Source organism: Lissotriton helveticus, chromosome 6 (assembly GCF_964261635.1).
Source record: "Lissotriton helveticus chromosome 6, aLisHel1.1, whole genome shotgun sequence".
Classification (NCBI taxonomy): Eukaryota; Metazoa; Chordata; class Amphibia; order Caudata; family Salamandridae; genus Lissotriton; species Lissotriton helveticus.
The window spans coordinates 1,144,189,824-1,144,207,312 of record NC_136067.1 but is presented as its reverse complement, the minus strand read 5'-3'; the positions used below and the strand labels follow the sequence as shown (position 1 = coordinate 1,144,207,312).

The 17,489-nt window shown below is 44.8% G+C and overlaps 1 protein-coding gene across 2 annotated transcripts in view; it reads left to right on the top strand.

The window, feature by feature from the left end:
• KIF26B (kinesin family member 26B) overlaps positions 1-17,489 on the top strand; it is a 791,950-nt gene that overhangs the window by 707,766 nt on the left and 66,695 nt on the right. For both annotated transcript variants that reach the window (XM_078648800.1, XM_078648801.1), the window contains one exon: positions 16,904-17,066. In XM_078648800.1, coding sequence (XP_078504926.1) covers positions 16,904-17,066 — 163 coding nt within the window. The remainder of the gene's footprint in view (positions 1-16,903; positions 17,067-17,489) is intronic.

Sequence of the window (17,489 nt, the reverse complement as noted above, 5' to 3'; positions counted from 1 at the left end):
ACAATGACACTTTTCCAGGAGACCCATACATAGGCCTTTGCAGACTAGCATTTTCCTTAAATTCTGACACCTACTAATTCTTTTAAAATTCTGCTCAGTTCCCTAAGTGAAAAGTATTTGAAAAATAAACCACACATTTATAAAGACTGAAACTATTAAATTCATTGTACAGTTTTGAGATACTGTTAGATGGGTTTGATTTTCCCTCAGTATTTTTATTTTTTACTTTTTCTTTTTTAAAGCAATACTTTACCAACATTGACGAAAGCAACAGCTTGGTGCTTGCACTATAAAGGAGAACCCCATTGCTTTTCCCAGTGCTTGTTTAAAATGTACCTTTGTGCATATTTAAATTACTTTTTTTATTTACCATTGCACGAATAATGTCTGACATCTTGGAACAGTAAATTAAATAAAGCTGATGGCTGCATTATAACGAAGGTGCACCTGTCATCAGGCTGCACCACCATAGCGCCAGGATGCCATGCGCACATGAATGATGATTCATATGTGCGTACAAGTCATCACGCTTTATTCCCCAAAAATATTTATGCCGATGCTACACAGCATCAGCAAAAAACACACTTGAAATGCATTGGCAAAGCCAAAAGTTGTAAAGGCAAGACTTAATGCCTTTACCAGTGCTTGTTTACATGGCTGACCAATTGCCACTCTTTGGCATTCTTGCAACTCAGCAGTTCACAGTTAGTGAAAGGACCCTCCCCTGCAGTCATCACCAGAGTGGCACTAAACGCTGCACTTGTGTTTTTTTTTTTTACATTGAACTGGAAGAACAGATGTGTTTCAGATTTATTTGGTAGACTGCGCCATTGTTTTTATGCCAAGCAAGAAAAGGTGTAGCTTGCAGTTTTTAGTTCTGGGCTTAGCGCCAGCCATAGTTGGCTCTACCGGCCCTTAAAGGCCCAAACCGAAGGCGAGGACCTTTAACAAGGGAGCGGACCTTCAAAGGCCTGTTGAGCCTGCTACAGAGGGCTCTAAGGCTATGAGAATATTCCGCCCCTAGTGTGCAGAATGTTCTAATTTGTAAACAAAAGGCCTAACAGAGCCCGAGGGGACTGAAATTCCCTCGGGCTCCGGGCTCCGTGAGGCCTTTTGTTCACATCAACAGCTGTGAACAAACATTGGAATGTTGGAGCTCCAGGCTTCTACCAGCCTTTAGAAGCCCTGAGCTCTCCATTGTCTGCAATGGAGCGCTCAACATTCCAGTGTTCTAATAAACAATATGTCCAGGTCCGGACGGGGTACTGCCGGATGGATTTCATGTGCTTGTTTTCTTTAGCTTCAGCCTGGAACCACAGATGGCATGCACTTGACCCTGTGCGTAATATTTCATCTTGGTCAATACCCAGGCAAATGTTTATATAACATAATGAGAGAAACGCCTAGTGGTGCTAATCCCAGAAAAAGTGAAGTGGTGGACTCACCAGTGATTTACTTTCCGTAATAACTGCAGAACATTTGACAAAGTGCAGCAGAATCCTCATTGCACCTGCCACGAGAGCCGAGTTATAAATTATAATGAACCTATAAGATTTTAATAGCATTCCTAGTCTTGCTGTGGTGTGTTATTTTTCCTCCTGTAATCACCTTGTCAACCGTTTGAAATGTATTGGCAGGTAAATGTTCTTGTGTGCTGAGAAGTGGCCTCAAGGCGACGTCCTTGCATTATATAGAACAGAAAAAATAAAACTGAGCGGTCAATACGAATCAAACCTTTCTTCCAATCGAAAACACTAAGCTGGGTGATTAAGTTGTTGTCAACAGTAAAAAGATAAATAATAAAAAAGCCTTTAATCTCAACGCGTGTTACCATGCAACAAATGCTTGCACACCTTCATCAGGTTTACTAATGTGTTTTCTTCCAGATAATGTTAATTAGTCATCTGGTCACTTGCGTGTGTTTTATCTCCAAGCCTTGCCTTTTAAAGGAGCCCTTGAAATCACTCATGCTTGTTTATTGCTGGACCTTTGACCTCGCGCCTTTCCGTGATGACTTTTTCCTTTCTCTTGCCTCCTTTAGCCTCGTTAACCCCTGTGGCCCCTTTTTCACAGTCCTCTGCAAGACTGACACCACCTATCCAGCAAAGACAATTGGGCGACGGACATCTTGTCTGTCGAGTTCATGAAGGGAGAGCCAATCAATACTTGGCGTGCTTTCACTCGGCAGTGCACGTGTGCCAAAAATGGGATCATCAAGAAAAAAAACACCCAGTGTGTCTAACCCTGGCTGTCCTACCAATGCTATATCCAGGTCAGGGCAGTGAAAGCCAGACAACAGTAAGGCCAGGGCTCGGGTCGGTGTACCACGCGGGTGGACGGCGTCCCCCCACTTATTTTACCGGGTCCCCCCTGCCAAACAGCTGTACTTCACTCTTTGGCCTCTCTGGGACGAGATCGGAGCTGACAACACACTGCTCACGCGCTGGCTTCTCAGATGCAATCGCATCTAAGGGGTGAGCGAGGGGAGGCAATGAGCCTGATGGTGCAAGCCACCTTTCTTGATGTCACTTCCTGTCGTGACGTCCCTTCCGGTGACAGTGTCCCCCCACTTCTTTTTTTAGGACTTGTGCCCTGAGTAAGGCATTATTATTTATTGGCAGATGTCTCATGGTTCCACGAGTGGTGGCTGCTGGCAACCGGCAGTGGTGAAGCTGCAGGTGTGCGGGCAGGGTTGAAAACTAAAAATAAAAGATCACCTACCTGTGTACGGACGCCGCTTCTCCTCTGTCCTCTCCTGTTCCTGACTCCCAACAGCACACAGGCTCCCAAACTCCCCTAAGCCAAACATGACGCTGCTGTCATGCTGGTATTACCATGACAGCAGTGTCGTGATTGGTCTGAGCGGCCTGGTTTGTCGCTCAGACTGTGCCTGGGAGCCTTGGACTGTTCTCCACCCTGCTGTGCAGCACAGCTGGTTGGAGAAATGCTAAGTGTGCATGACAGTTTGCCCATCCTTAGACTGCATTCCAAAGTGTCATGCACACTTATGGTGCTCACTACACGTCCTCCCTGCTGATGAATGCTGCTGTCCGTCAGCACTGCAAAATAAAATGATAATAACATTATGTTAATAACATTTTATTTTTCCTTTTTGCACTGCTCAGAGAGCAGTGGGGGACACTCCTCTGCCTTAACGGACAAGTCGTTCCACCATGAGTGCCCTCAAGAGGGCAGGCACCATGTTACAGCACATGGCCTCAAAAAAGGTTGTTAAGACAGCAAAAATCCCTAAATGAAGGTGTCCTAAAGGCATGTATGATGGAAAAGATTATACAGTGTGCCATTTTCGAATAGACACACTTGACAACTAAACATAGATTCTGGATGGCTGCTTTTTGCCCTGTTAAATGTTAATAAATCCATGCCTTCAACTATTAATGTCTAAACATGTTTCATGAACCATACCCTTTATAACAACAAAAAAAAGAACATCAGCACATAATGATGATGTAAGGTAGGAGGAAGAATGCCTTTTTAGATCTCGCCTGAGACAGCACAAACGCTGTCACTTGCAAGACACTTTGTTAACTTACAGTGGGTTTAGAGCAGCGGCGGCTCCTCCCTAAAAGCAGAGGAGCGTCGCCCCACTGATCTGCGAGCAGTTTAAAAAGAAAGTCTAAAATGATAATAACCAGTGTTATTATCATTTTAGTTTTCCGTTCCTACTTAGGTGCTGGCAGGGCTGGACTGGCCAGAGCAGGGGCCATGGAGAGGATTGTTGAGCACACTGTAAGTGCGCATGACGTTTGGCCGGCTGTCTTGGGATAGCCAAACCGCCATGCGCACTTTGCATATTCTCCACCTGCTGTATTGAACAGGCTGGGTGGAGAACATGCACAGCCCCCCAGTCCCTCTCTGAGCGCCAAACCACCGTGCTCAGACCAATCACAACACTGCTGTAAAGCAGCGTTGTGATTGGCTTTGGGAGTGTGGGAGCCTGTGTGCTTCCTGGTTCTTGCTGTCAACCGAGGAGCCTAAGAGGACCGAGAGGCAGCGGCCGGCCAGCAGGAAAGTGTTTTTTTTTTTTTTAAATATGGGCCCGATTCACAAAACTAACTTAAGGCAAAATCCTAAACTTACAACTATTTTGGTATTCACAGAAGGCACTTACTCATTTCGGTATTCACAGAAGTTAGGAGTCCTAACTTTAGGACTCCTAAATGCTTTCTGTGAATACCGAAAGTCTTAAAGTTACGATTTTTCTCAGTTTAGAAGTAGTAAAGTTAGTACTCCTAACTTTAGAACTCCTAAATGCCTTCTGTGAATACCGAAAGTCTTAAAGTTAGGATTTTTCTCAGTTTAGGAGTCCTAAAGTTAGGAGTCCTAACTTTACTACTCCTAAACTGAGAAAAATCCTAACTTTAAGACTTTAGGTATTCACAGAAGGCATTTAGGAGTCCTAAAGTTTGGACTCCTAACTTCTGTGAATACCGAAATGAGTAAGTGCCTTCTGTGAATACCAAAATGGTAGTAAGTTTAGGATTTTGTCTTAAGTTAGTTCTGTGAATCGGGCCCTCCGTTTTCATTTACCCTCCCCACAACCCCCATTAAGTAGTGGTCGTCACTGGCTTAGAGCCCAGCCACTGTTTACAATTGTTGGTGTCACTGTCATTAGAAAGCTTCACATATATTAGCGCATGCAGGCTACACTTCTGCATTTTTGTTTAAGCACTTGAATAAAGCGCCTGTCTTTTCCAGCAGTCTCTCTCGTGTGCACTTTCCCTTCTGCTGCACTCATGTTGCTGTTGCCCTGGCCATGTGCTTCTCCCTGCCCTTGTGTGTGTATCCGCCGACCCCCTTGATGCTTATTCGCTCATGTGGTGCTCTCCCCCAGTTCCACTTTGCACCCTCTCCTCCATTTGCTCTACCGGCCCACTTGCGCCCTCTGTTTTTCTAGCCCCCCCACAACCTCCATGTTGATGCCCCCGACTATGCCCTCTGTATTGCTTCCCAGGCCCACTATGTTGCTTCCCCGCCCTTACGTGCTGCTTGCCTGCACCTCTGTTTTGCTTTCCTGGCCGTTTGTGTTGCTTCCCTTCGCCAGCTGGTTTACTTTGTTTTAATCGATTCAACTCGTATAGGCAAACAAAGTTTAAAACAAAGTGGTTGCGCCATTTTGTTGGCGTGTGATGCTGTGTAACATGGCTAGAACTACTGGCAAAACCTATACGTCCCAAAGGTGCAACCTGTTGGCTTTGCCTGTGCATGTTTTGATTGCTGCTGGACTTGCTATTGAAGCAGAATGTAGCCACAAGGGGCTGTTGCTTTTTTGCCCACGCTAAACTGTCTTGGCAACAGGCACAGCAGATAGGATGCATGACCCTGATATTAAATGAAAATGTAATCTCGTTAAAAAATATTTTTAATTAAAACATTTAAGTTAAAGCCCAGGTCCTGAACTGTACTAAAGGTCCTTTCCAAAGCAGAAAACCTGTTGTTTCTACTGAACAAAAATGAGACTGAACAAGGTAAAGAAAAGAAAGGCTGTAAAGAGTGATGTATCCATATGTTAATGTTAATGTTAATGGTTATTTGTTAAGCGCACTTACACCGGGTGGCTTCATGGCGCTGACCAGAAAACAGATAAACACTGAGAGCGGACCAAGCAGACTGCGACTGATGATCATCCAAGGTTATAAGCTAGCCGAAACAACCATGTCTTAAGGAGTCTCCTGAACTGCATAGTGTCGGTACAGGACCGGATTTCCAGAGGGAACGAGTTCCAGGGTTTAGGCCATCAGTTAAATGTATGAGCATACTTGTCCAACCATTAGTTTTTCCAAGTGAATCTATCCCTTCTTTAAACAAAGATGAAACATTTCCCATATTTTTTGCTTTCTAACAAATCCCTCATTCCTAATCTGCCATTTGTGGCACCACGTGCTTTCCCTTCCTTTCAAACACTTAAGGGCCCTTCCAAGTTCCCACCAGGGCATGCCTCCCACCTCCCCTTCAATACATCAGAAGTGGCATTCGGTTTATACGGGCTCTATATAAGCAAACAGCATGTCAGCTCTGAGTATCTGAATCTCTGTGGACCGCTGACAAGGGTCACTGACAATGGCATATTGATATTTTGACAGGAAGGCAAGGACACTGGGGTCTGGACTCTGGCCTTGGGCATTGACTGTGACACTCAGAAAGGGACACTGAAACACAGGCATCAACAAATGACGATTCAACACTTTCACTGTAACGGGATACGGAAGCAATGACACTGACACATGGACACTGACATGGAGAGCCTGGATTACACATATGAATTCGCATCCACTCACACAGGGACACTGACAGGTGTTCACGTCATCCAAGGACACAACATGGAACGATTACAAAGGCAGGGCGGCTCTTCTGCTATGGCGGAGGAGCATCACCCCCCCCCCCGCCAGCAGCGTAAAAAATATCTAAAATTAAAACGATAATAAACCCGGGTTTATTATTGTTTTATTCTGTTTCCCGGATGAGTCTTGGGGGCGTGGTCAGGGGTGACAGGCACGTACGGGGAGTGGTATGCACTGCTAGGACGGCCCGTGCCAGTTTGGCCGGCTGGCCCAGGCTGGCCAAATCAACATGCGCACTGAAGCGGTATGCAACCTGAATAAAACAGTAATAAACCCGGGTTTATTATCGTTTTATTCTGTTTCCCGGATGAGTCTTGGGGGCGTGGTCAGGGGTGACAGGCACGGACGGGGAGTGGTATGCACTGCTAGGACGGCCCGTGCCAGTTTGGCTGGCCGGCCCAGGCTGGCCAAATCAACATGCGCACTGAAGCGGTATGCAACCTGAGCTGCTTTGCAGGGTTGGAGACAGCAAGCGCAGGCTACCAGTCTCCCTGGGAGTTCAAACGAGGGCGCTGAAGCCAATCCTGAAGCTGCTCTCATGCATGAGAGGGGCAAGGAAGAACAGGCAAATACATTACTGTACTGACACAGCAATACTGACTTAGAGACTCTAACACTGATACTTGTAACAGTGATGTAATGACCTTGAGACACCGACATGGGAACACTACTAACAAGGTAACACTAACCTGGGGAAAGCTATACAGGAATGCTGATGTAGGAAGACTGACAAGGGGATCTTGACAATGGGACTTTGAGAATGCTACACTGACAAAGAAAGAGTGACAAGGGCATAACGCGCTGGGACATGACATTGGGATACTGACTTTGAGAGTGGGATATAGACACTAAGGTTCTGATGGGTGACATGTAAAATGTAAATGTGTTGTATTTGTAAAGTGCACGGCTGCCCACGCGATGGGGCGTCTCAGCGCTGCACTCATACTGCTGTGGAACCCTTCCTGGCTTTTCCCTGTGAAATGTCCACTCCTTGGCACCCCCAAGGTGAAGCCATGCATCCAAGCGCTGCTGGGGCCATTGTGGAGATTAAGCAAGCTATTGCCCAGATTCACAGAGTGGGACCCATGATTAGACCAGGCACCGAGGCGAGAATTATCAGGTCCGGGGAGATTGAGTCCAAGAGCCGCCGAGGCGGGAATTGAACCCTGGTCCTGGGCCAGACCTCTGCATCAGGGTCTGCCGCTCTAACCATTGAGCCACGCTTCTCCACAAATGGACATGGACATGAAGGCACTGATATGGCGGTACTGATATGGATTGTAATGTTTTTTTTTGTAATGTTTTTTTGACCCGTGCACAGATCAAGGTAAACAATGTCTGAAAAGTTCATCTATTCAGGTAGGTGCTCCCAGGTGTCGTCCTCTGCCCTGTGAACGATTAAATTAATGAAGAAATGAAGTGCGATCAGAAAACTGATGGCATCCCTTAGGGCACACTATGGGGCGATTCTTGCCTTCACCTTTCAAAGAAACATCATGGTGTTCGTGGTTGAAACAGCTTATTTTATTCCAAGGTGTTCAATTTCGATAATGTTAATTCACATGATCGTAATGAAAATATATTCCATTCTTGTTTTTACATATTATCCCACATATTGCTCCAATGCATTTCGGACAATAGTCCTTCATCGGGGAGCGCCTAAAAAAGAACGACATACAAAGCCTGTATAAGCTAATGTGCATAGTGAATAGATAAAATATCTGAAAAAACGCTAATGCTAAGTAATAAACCAGCTATAAAAATTCAGATGGGTAAGTGATGCAGTAGGAAGGTGCTGAAGTTGTGATTAGTGGAGTTTGAAAATGAAATAAAACGAAAAACGAAACGTGCCATTTCTTGAAACTAAAGAAGCTAAGGGTGAGCGCTAATCAGAAAACGGAAAGACCGAGTGAGTTTTGTGGATAAATAGTCATGTCCCAAGGATAACAAACAAGCGTGAGAAGACGAATAATAAAACGTTCGTGTTGTCCCATTCAAAGCGCCCGATTAAAATTGTGCAGAAAATGCTCGTTGAGCTTACCGGTGGCGGTGGGTTGAATACACGACGGTTAAGATACTCCGTAGTGTGTTACCGCGGTAAACGCGGAAGTGTTTAAAAAACACTGTTCGGGCGGTCACGTGATGAACATAGAGTTAGACAAAAGACTCGTGAGGGCATGACGATGTGAATTGGGTGGAAAAAATAAGAATCAAATAAAATAAAATGAATTAAATGAAAGCGGACGGATGGGTGAGGTGAATTAGAAAAAAACGGGTAAAAATGAAATTGTGAAATGTGAAATGTAAACAGTGCCAAAACAGTGTAGGTCCTAAATAAACATAAAAGTAAATATACAAATATATATACAAGTATACAGGCAGTTGAAAAAAGACAACAAGGAGAATGTGCAGAACTAGTCAACCCACGGGGGGTGTGTCAGTAAATCATCTTTAAAGATAGCACGAAAATTCAATTCGTTCATTGAGACCAAAAGGTTTCATGGACTGTAATCTGTAAAGCCAATAGTTTTCCCTTTGAAGTAGATGTTTGTTATTGTCTCTTCCCTCAATTCTGTCGACAGTTTCCAAAATGGTATATTTCAGCTGAGAAATGGTATGTTTCATTTCATTGAAATGGGTGGCTACTGTAGACTTCTCATTGGCAGTGCGGATGTTAGACTTATGTTCATTTAGGCGAATTTTCATTTTTCTCTCGGTTTTACCTACATAAGTTTTTCCACACGGGCATTTTAAGAGGTAAATACAATTACTGGTGTCACATGTAGCCGTTACTTGTAGATGGATTTTGTGTCCTTTCATGGGATGTGTTATATCAGTGACTGATATAACATTGTTGCAATTATTGCAATTGTTGCATGGTCTCGTGCCGCGGTATTGATGTACCGGTTTTTTGGATTGTTTGAGAATTTCTCCTAAATTCCTCCCCCTGGTGTAAGCAAACAATGGTGGAGATTTGAAGATGTCATTAAAGTCAGGCTCTAGTTGTAAAAGTGGCCAATGTTTGAGTACAATGTTCTTGTAAATAGTACTGACATTAGAGAATTTCGCAAATACGACCATACGGTCCATCTTGGGTTTTTGTCTAGATTTGGTGAGAATCTCTTGACGATTCATCGGTTGTACATATTCTTTGGCGGATTCCAAAATTTTGTTAGGATATCCTCTCGTAAGGAATCTTTCGGTCATTTCATTGATGCGAGTTTCAGTAATGTTGGGGTCTGAGGTGATACGTTTGACTCTAAGTAATTGAGACCTAGGTAAGTGGTTTTTCAAGGATGGAGGATGAAAACTGGTGTAGTGGAGAGTATTATTGCGGTCTGTGGGTTTCCTGAAGATATCTGTAGTTAACTGGTTGTCTTTGAGTGTTATTTGGACATCCAAGAGCGTGATAGTCTGAGCTTGAATGTTCCATGTGAATTTGATTCTGTCGTTGACGTGATTTAAGGTTTGGAGAGCTGTTTCTAAATTTTCTCTGGTGTTTTTCCAAAGGATAAACAGATCATCAATGTATCGTACGTACATTATTAGATTGTCAGTCCATTCTGGCTTGGACCAGATGTTTGCTTGCTCGAAATCTCCCATGTAAATGTTGGCGTAGACTGGAGCTGCGCAATTGCCCATGCTGGTGCCCACGAGTTGCAAATACCAGTCATTTTGATGTTTAAAATAACTGTGATAAAGGGTGAAAGTCATTAATTCCATCAAAAAGATTTTTTCGTTTTCATCTAAATCCAAATTCAAAATTGCTTGTTCTATGGCCTCTATGCCTCCTGAGTGTGGGATAGAAGTGTAAAGTGCACTAACGTCCGCTGTGCACAACCATAACTTTTCATCAGGGTGTATTTCCAAAGCTTGTAATTTGCCTAAAAAGTCGGTGGTATCCTTAATGTGGCTTGTCAAAGATTGAACAGTAGGTTGTAACTTGCGATCCAGGTACTGGCCCACAGATTCATGAAAACTTCCACGTGTAGACACTATGGGGCGGATTGGCGGATTCATGAGGTCTTTGTGAATCTTTGGCATTGCGTAAATAGATGGACTTTTAGGATGAGATGGTGTTAAAAAATTCTTGGTTCTTTGATCTATAACACCTAAAGTGAAAAGGTACTGATATGGAAACATTGACATTTACATGGAGTCGCCGATTTTATAACGGGGCTCTGAGACTGTGGACAGCGACATGAACTTATGGCACAGCACAGTGACCCTGCAAATTTTACACTGATATGTAAATTCTGGCACAATCACAAAGACATGGGGAAATAGACGCAGCAACATTTGCGGACACTGTGACTGAGACAGTGGCATTGGGACACTGCCATTCAGACACTGGCACAAGAAGGAATTTGAGTAAAGGGGCACGTGCACATTGACATTGGAACATCATGGGCAAGTGGATATGGACTTCAGTCCAAACAGAACTAGGGTCCCAGCATAACAGCACAGTCCTTTAACAGCCATCCTCACCAACATCAATGTCAACTGTTTCATCTAACAAACACTGCACGTTTTACTTGAACTAAAAACTGGATTTAATTGCAAAGCGCTAAAGCTATGCAAATGCCTCATTCTCAAGTTCAGTTTGCACAGTGAAACTGTTTCCTAGACTTGGAGGAAGTAATGCTGAATGTCTGAATTCAAAGCTGTCATCATGCGGCCAAACACAGATGCCTGCACCAGATAAAATAGTCTACTGTGCTACTAGACTTGGCTATTGGTTTTGTCCAATAACATTACGGCATCCCTGCTGATAAGTGCTGGTACAGACTTATAAATATATAACAGGCCTGATGGAAAGTGTTGGAATTGCCCAAAAAAAGAATGGCCACTCCAATGCAAGGTATTGGTACTGTACATGGATAGTGTGTGATTCGGTGGAGACAGTGTCCTTGAAAATTATATTAGCCCTACTGAGAAGTGTTGGCCCTACCGATGAACAGCCATTAGTACGCGGCAATTACACCGCATACCATTACTTCGCAAGCGTTACAATGCATGCGATGTAACAACGCGTAGCCTTTACTACGCAAGTTGTTACATCGCATGCGTTGTAATGCTATCCCAGCTATGCAAATGTACACGTTTTCTTTTATTTAATATTATTTCGTGTGAGTGGCAGCCGACAAGGATTAGGCAGTATGCGGCTGTAGAAATGAACCAGGTTCGAGTCTTGGCAATGACGCTAAACATCCTGTGATTCTGGGCAAATCACTTAATCTCCCCGTGCTTAACAAAAAATGAATGTGTCCTCATGTAACGCAACTGGTGCAATGTAAGGCGCTCTGATACCCGATACGGGTCAAGTTTGCGCTATATAAAACTCCGTAAAAACATAATAATTATATATATATATATACATGCATACATACACAGGACTTCCTTGTGACAGTTAACAGAATTGTTCTCTCTGTATTGTCAATGTAGCACTCAATCTGCGAGGCAGGAGACATTGTTTTTCTTATGTCAGTTCGCTGTACTGTGGTAACAATATGGAATGTTACCTTTGCACAGTAGTAATACATGTGTGACTGCTTTTATTAGTACAATTGCTTTAAACGTGCGCTATTGGACCACATTTACTTTCACGAGGAAGGCATATTTGTACGTACTTGTATGTGCACAAGCCAGTGCACATTTAGTGCGTGCCAGTGTGTTTTTGGTGTGAAGTTCGTCCCAGGAGCTGCTCAGCTGGCTGGCATCACTGGGGCATATTACCAAGGGCCTTATCGCCGCTTTAGCGGGAATTTTTCCCGCTAAAGCGGCGATAATTTTATCGCCTATCGCCCTATTTCCTAGCTGTCGCTAACACCAGTTAGCGACAGCTAGTAGGAGATAGCGATCATATTGGGGCCCACTTTGCATGTCAGCGATATTTATCGCTAATGACATGCAAAGTGGGCGTGCCAAGATGTTAGCGACTGGAAACAGTCGCTAACATCGCTATCACCTATTACCTACTTTTGGAAATAATCGCGCTAAGCGCGATTATCTCCAAAAGCTAACGCCTGCCCAGAGCAGTTTTTAGCCATGTTATCCAATGGTAGGTTGATAACATGGCTAAGAGCATTTGCTCAGTAATGCATGAATATCGCTGATTTTTCAGCGATATTCATGCATTTCGGCCGATTTTTACCGCTTTTGAGATAAACCTTGATAATATGAAGGTATTTCAGCGGTAAAAATAGTCGGAGCGCGGCAATATAATTATAGCCGCTAACCATGCATAGCGATAATTATCGCTATTGCTTGGTAATATGCCCCACAGAGCGTTGCACAGTTTCGATTGGCACGCGCAGCACCGGCGATAAAGTCCGTGCTCATTCATTCCTCAGCCCTGTGCAACCCTCCAGCGCCGCAGTCTCTCTGCAAACGCTCCCACATGCCCGTCTCCTCCTCGGCCGCCATTAATCTGTCACGGACTATTCATGCCGCGGTGATAGAGATAAGAGCGGTGCCCGTTACTCGCTGTGACTAATTAATGGTGCCAGGCAAATAAATGCATCAGAGGTGCCCTGATAAATGGGACAGCATTTCAGATAACGCACAACAACTTTAAGTGTAGCCTTAAGACTCCAAATTGCTGGAAAGATGTTGATAAACATAATTAATGAAAGCCTGATATAGAGCCCCCAAATGACTTTAATGGCCGATGTATATCCATGGCAGATCAACATTATCCAGTTAATATATTTCAAGAGCTAGTAATTGCAGCGTAAGGCTCTCTGATATGATTGTTTGACTTCGTTGCCATATGTAATTACTCTGCGCCCATAAACTCACAAAGGGCTTCTGGGGATGTATGCACACTGGATGTCAAATTTGATTTTGAAACCGCTAAACAGCTGCGTAAAGGATACTGTTGCATCCCTTACACCAGAAGGGAGCTTTATATGACGTGCCAGTTGTACTCTGCAGGAGGAAGCGTAAAAAGTGATGTAAATGCTTGTATATAGCATTATCGTCTGCTGCCTTGTCATCAAAGGCTCTCTACCCTACCTGTAGATCCAAGGAGCAGGTGAGGCAGGGGCGGCTGGTGACATTTGAAAGTGGAGGGGCGTAAACTAATTTGCATATTGCACCGCAGCGATCGAGCGCAGCCCGAACCACCTTGCATCCATCCATACATCATTCATGCATGCATCCATCCATCCACCCATCCTGCATCCATACATCATTCATTCATGCACCCACCAATCCATCCATCCACCCATCCATCATGCATCCATCATTCATGCATCCATCCATGCATCCATCCATACATCATTCATGCATCCACCCATTCTTCCACCCACCCACCCTGCATCCATACTTCATTCATTCATGCATCCACCCATCCATCATGCATCCACCCATCATGCATGCATGCATCCATACATCATTCATACATCCACCCATACATCCACCCACCCATCCTGCATCCATACATCATTCATTCATGCACCCACCCATCCATCGATCCACCCATCCATCCATCATGCATCCACCCATCATGCATGCATCCATACATCATTCATACATCCACCCATACATCCACCCACCCATCCTGCATCCATACGTCATTCATTCATGCACCCACCCATCCATCCATCCACCCATCCATCCATCATGCATCCACCCATCATGCATGCATCCATGCATACATCCATACATCATTCATGCATCCACCCATCCATCCACCCACCCTGCATCCATACATCATTCATTCATGCATCCACCCACCCATCCTGCATCCATACATCATTAACACACTGAACTATCTCAAGTCATTTGTGCAAGCTAGTTTACTGGAACACCGAAAAACACACACTCTTACCTTGCTGCCGGTCCCGCACACGTCACAGGCTCACAGCGCCCCTGGCCAATCCTGGCGCCAGGGGCACAGGTACCCTCTCGCCCGCAGCACGCCCATTACGGCTCCTGATGGGCATGCGCAACGCCGCCAAAACACAATTGCGCATGCGTGGGCACGGGTAAAAATTCACCCTCCGTCCCCACGCATGCGTACTTGAGTTGTCGTCCGTAAAAACATGTCAATGAATCAACATGACGCCCGCCCGGCGGTCTGACGTCATGTTGATTCATTGACATGATTGTCATGAGGGAGCTGCGGGCGGCGTCGGGCAGGGGGGCTACGCCCCCACGCCCCAATGGACGAACCGCGCCTGAGGTGAGGGCCAATAATAGCGAGGAGAGAGCCCTTAATGACCTGGCTAAAGCAAGGCAGGGGACTATAAAGCCATTAGAACATGCCACCCACTGACCCGCGGAATCAGGGACGGCTGTAGCGCTGGTGGCGCCCGGTGCGACAATCATTTTTGGCGCCCCCTCACACCCCATGACTGCCTCCTCAGATTCTCTCACTACCATGGGCTAAAATGCTCTTCATCTCTCCAAACATAAGTTATTGCTAAACACAGCCCTCCCCCTGGGTTTAGCGCCCCTCCACAAATCAGTGTCCAGTGCAGCAGCACCGGTCGCACTGCCCTAAAGCCGGCCCTGAGCGAGATTGTCTCAATAAAACATAATGAAACAATAAGGCAAATATTGGAATGCTAGTTAAGTTCTCCATCAGCCACATTGCCCACCACAACTCAATTGTCTTCAATGGAGCTTCCAAAATTCCAATGTAATAAATTCCCTTTAGGGCACTGCCAGGGGGTTCAAATGCTACCATTGTCTACTCCTATCTGATGCCTACATCTGGCAGGCCACAGTACTCAGCCCGTTGGGAGCCGAGTAGTTAGCACCAACTCCCAGATAACTGTATGAGGATCATCTGAAAGGTGTTTTGTTTGTTTTGAGGTTACCTGGTACTGGTCTCTTCCCATAAGCAATGCTTTGACCCGCTTTATCTGAACAGCGGCAAAATGTATATTTTATATATATATATATATATATATATAATATATATATATAAAATATCTCCAGTTTAGAATAATCTACATTGTCTGGAATGTTGTCAGCATGCTGCCTCGGCCAGTAGCTACAACTACTGGAGTGAGCCATTGTCGTAAGTGCCTCTTCACTGACCTTTCCCATCTCTTATGCTACGGAGTCCCATGCTTACGTGAAATCTCTTCGAGGCTGTAGTATAGGCTCCTCCAACGAATAGCTTGTGTGCTGCTGATAGATCTCCAGCTTCCTGTAAGTAGCTCTCCTGTGTGCATCCAAACCTATTAAACTGGAATCTTTTGTGTGGTTGAATTAATATATTTATGACAAAACTCTGCATTCCAAGACGAAAATGTGTGTCTTTTTGGAACTAACCCATTAGGTGATGTTAGGAGAAAAATTGCTGAATTTCGAAAATATACTCAAAGCAGATTTTTGAGTGATAAGTCATGTGGGGAAAATTATTACTAAGATTCATACTTTTGTGCCGGGGGAACTGCAGATGTTACTGGCATGTATTACTGACGTAGAAGCATTACAAATTGACAGCCTTTTATACATTTCTTCTGGCAACCCTTCCCATTGAACCGAGGTGATGGCGGCTGGTAGTCTTGCGTAAGTTGTCCTTTAATGTAATCTTGTCTTATGTGGTTACTGACCTCAGATGCAACCCCTCCTTCCCTTGCTTCAAAAAGGACCTGAAACTCCTGCTCCTCAACCAGTACTTCTCTGACCTAGTCAACCAACCTAGGCATCAATAAACTAATGGCCTCCCCTCTCACTCTGACTTTTCCAGGATGGGGGTCATCTGACTGTTTCAACCACCTGCGTTTTTCTCTCCTTCAATGTATATTTAAGTGTGATGTCTTTGCTTATATATTTTATGCTTCCTCATGTCCTACGATGTAGTGCAACTTCTTCTTTTCCTTTGTGTATGTAAAGCGCTCTGATACCCCCAGGTCTAGCTAGCGCTATATAAAACTTTGTAAATAAATGACAACACTAATAATATTAGTAGCTCATGATGAGTTTTGTTGAACATAAGTAGCTCCTCTTAACCAAAAGGTTGGAGACCCACTGTTGTAGCGTCTGTACAGACACAGGGCTGAGGTTCTAACTCTAGTATGGTTGACTCTGACTACTATTGTTATGAGATGCCTATCACGAGGCCGATCACAAATGAGCAAACATGGCACGCGCAATTAGATCTAAAAGTGCATTACGAGTCCATTAGATAGACTGGTGGCCAAGAGTGTCATATTAGGTGCTATTAAGCCAATGCACAGCGCCTAAAATGCATCTTGCTCCATGTTACTTGTCATAGGTGGTTAGCATTACGCACGCCAGAGCCAGCACTCTTCAGATGCTGCGCTCAGTCTGGCCTTTTCAGCCGGAAGATAATTTTCTAAAAGGAGCAGCAGTGGTGGTGAATTGGAAATAAGTTTTTTCTGCAGCTGCCCCATCTTTCAGCCCGCTTATCTACAGACACAACACAACGCGGACCTACAGCCTGGCCGCCATTAGTATTCCATTAAAGAACGCAGGCCCCGCGAGACCTGGAGTCACGTCATGACAGGCCGAGTGAAACATGGCTCCCTAATGCAGCGCTAATTCATTTTGTTTTGCAGGGACAGCAAGCTCACCATGTTGCTCCGGGAGTCCCTGGGGAATATGAATTGCCGCACCACCATGATCGCACACATCTCGGCAGCCGCGGGCAGCTACGCGGAGACGCTGTCCACCATCCAGATTGCGTCCAGGGTCCTGAGGATGAAGAAAAAGAAAACAAAGGTAGGACAGGGCACTGAAGAGTGTAGACAGTGGGATCGCAGAGAGCGAGGGGTCTTTTGAAGATATTTTGGTACGTACAAGAAATAGTTAACAAAATGTATGATCAGTATTTGTATGAAGTGTGTAAGATTTAAAAGTGCTTACTTCATAAGTGGGATAAGATCTTTCAGATTTGAAAAGAGCGAAAACCTAGAAAATCACCTGTTCCTCCCTCTGCCCAGCTGGTGGGCAACGCAGTTCTATTCCAATAACGAAAGGTAAAGTTTTGTGGTCACTATGGGGCAGATTTACAAGCCCCTTTTATGCCTCTGTTGCGTCACTTTTGTGACACAGCGGCGGCGCAAAAGAAGCGCCATGGTGTGGGGTACTTACAACGTGACGCATCTGGGAGATGCGTCACGTTGTAAAGCCCTGCGCCAGAAG